Genomic DNA, 2448 nt, shown 5'->3' with positions numbered 1-2448 from the left:
ATGTAAAATACCATGTCATCTTCTGCCATAATAAAGATGGTAGTACTGATGCATGCCTTCTTCATCAAGTATTTAAAGTATATCAAGTATATAAAGAAATTAGATTCAGTCTTAAATTGTATACCTCTACAAGCAGGGTGACTAAGACGATCATTTTTATACCGACCAGAGGCTGAAAAGCTCATACATGCATTCATATCAAGTAAGTTGGACTCTTCGCTGGTCTTAAAAAAAAATGAATAGAAAAGCTTCAACTTATCCAGAACTCCGCCGCCAGGCTTTTAACAAAAACCAGAAAAAGAGAGCACATTATTCCTGTTTTATCTGATCTACATTGGCTGCCAGTGTCTTTTAGAATTTATTTTTTTTTTTAAATAGTGGTGTTTAAAGCTCTAAATGGTTTGGCAGCCACGTATCTCACAGAGTCTCGTTGTATGTCCCTGGACGAGCCCTGAAGTCCACTTCAGCTTTTTAAATATCCCTAAAGTCCCCCAAAATAAAATGTGTGAGGCTTTCATCCACTACGTTCCCAAACTGTGGAACACCAGGAAATATCAGAGAGGACTCAGTGGACGCGTTCAAACGACATCTAAGGATACATCTTTTTAGATTAGCTTTTTATTAGCGACAGCCGCCCTTTAAGGTATTAGTCTTTATTATTCACCTACTTTGATATATTTATTTATCTTAAAGGGTTTTATCTTATATTATTTATTCCTTTATTTTGTGTCACATATAACAACACACCCTTATATATCCTATGGACGTTTGATTTGCTGTTTTTTGTATTAAAATATCCTATATTTATTCCTTTCATTTGTATTCATGCACACCTTCCCTTGTGAGGGATGGAGATAAAGCTAATATTATGAGACGCTTAAGAGGTCATGTTATTTATTTGAAAATGTGGTTAAAACAATGACTTGTTAAACAAGATACATTTATATTCAATTTAGTTTGCCTCACATTTAGGAAATTCTTTGAGATTCTAATAATCCATTTGGGATAACATTGAGATTTAACAGTTTAGTGTTAATGAGTAATATCATTTCATAACTAATTCCAAGCCTTTGTGCTGGTGTATGGTTCTAATTCCTTCACGTTTATGTTTCTCTGATTTTCTACAAATAATAAAGTGATAATACTTGTCTAATGTTGACAGTCAGTGGGAGTTCTGCTACCAAGAGTTAATGTCTGTTTGAGAGCCTTTGTGACCTTACAGGTTTAGATCTATCTCTCCAACACATTTCAGAATGTAAAAAAACATGATAAAATACTCATACTATATAAATATAGTTTGTGATATGAACGTGGTATTGTGATATACATGAGAAAAGCTGTGCTAAATTAAGGTCTCTCACTGTTGAGTAACAAAGACTGTTGAACACAGCCAGGGCCTGTCCTGAGTGTGTTTGCAGACAGCAGAATTACCTCTGTTTAACAAAAAGGTGTCGACAAATTTAGATTTATTTCACATTGAGTCTTTAATCCAACATTTCATTTCACTATATTACAAGTTTTAGTGGGATTATAAATTATTTTAAATCCTTTAAGAGAGAGATTACAGAGAAAAGTCGCAGATCTGTACCACTCACGGCAGCAGTCTTAGGAGGTTTAAAACCTTCCCAATGAAAAAACAACAATGTTTAAAGCTTTATTTGGCTTCTATATGAAGATAAAGTCATCTGCTATCAATTCGATTAACCTTTGAAATTCAACTCGTTCTCTAAATGTGTATTCTTTACAGTTTTAGCTGAAGAGAAAACACAAAGTGGCACCGTTTTTCTGCAGCTCCTGCGTGCGCCACACTGAGTTGAGTCTCTACGGTTCTCATGGTGTGTTCAAGTTCCTCTCTTCGCTCGGATTTCTGTTTCCGTCTCATCAGACCCGAGAATCCTCCTGACAGCATCATGGCAACAGAAGAAGCTCCCACTGAAGTCGCCGCCGCCGCCCTGGCAAAGGCACCAGCTAAGTCCCCGAAGAAGAAGGCAGCCAAGCCGACTAAGAAGGTTGGTCCCGGAGCCGCTGAGCTCATCTTGAAGGCGGTCACCGCCTCCAAGGACCGTAAAGGGATCTCTTACATCGCTGTGAAGAAGGCGCTGGCCGCTCAGGGCTACGAACACACCGCTCACATTAAACGCGCCGTGAAGAGGTTACTCGAGAATGGATCACTTGTGCAAGTCAAGGGAATCGGAGCCACCGGCTCCTTCAAGGCAGCCGAGAAGCCCAAGAAGGTAGCGAAGAAGCCCGCAGCCAAAGCCAAGAAGCCGGCAGCAGCAGCAGCGAAGAAACCCGCCGCTAAGAAGCCAGCAGCCAAGAAGGCAGTAACACCCAAGAAGGCGAAGAAGCCTGCTACTGCTGCCAAGAAAACCCCCGTGAAGAAGATCACTAAGAGCCCGAAGAAGGTGGTGGCCAAGAAGGCAGCCCCCAAGAAGGCAGCTACCCCCA

General features: G+C 40.2%; 1 protein-coding gene across 1 annotated transcript; it reads left to right on the top strand.

Annotated features, from left to right (window-relative positions):
- Window positions 1-1458: 1458 nt before the first annotated feature.
- Window positions 1459-2444, top strand: LOC104948762 (histone H1-like; the record flags this gene model as incomplete). The annotated part of the gene is made up of 1 exon (XM_010774991.1): window positions 1459-2444. A coding segment is annotated over exon 1 (612 nt), but the record flags the coding sequence as incomplete, so codon positions are not given.
- Between the last annotated feature and the right edge of the window lie 4 nt (window positions 2445-2448).

The sequence above is a fragment of the Notothenia coriiceps genome, unplaced genomic scaffold (assembly GCF_000735185.1).
Source record: "Notothenia coriiceps isolate Sejong01 unplaced genomic scaffold, NC01 NC01_scaffold00015024, whole genome shotgun sequence".
Lineage (NCBI taxonomy): Eukaryota > Metazoa > Chordata > Actinopteri > Perciformes > Nototheniidae > Notothenia > Notothenia coriiceps.
The sequence above is the reverse complement of the archived record's forward strand: the minus strand, read 5'-3'. Positions and strand labels throughout refer to the sequence as shown.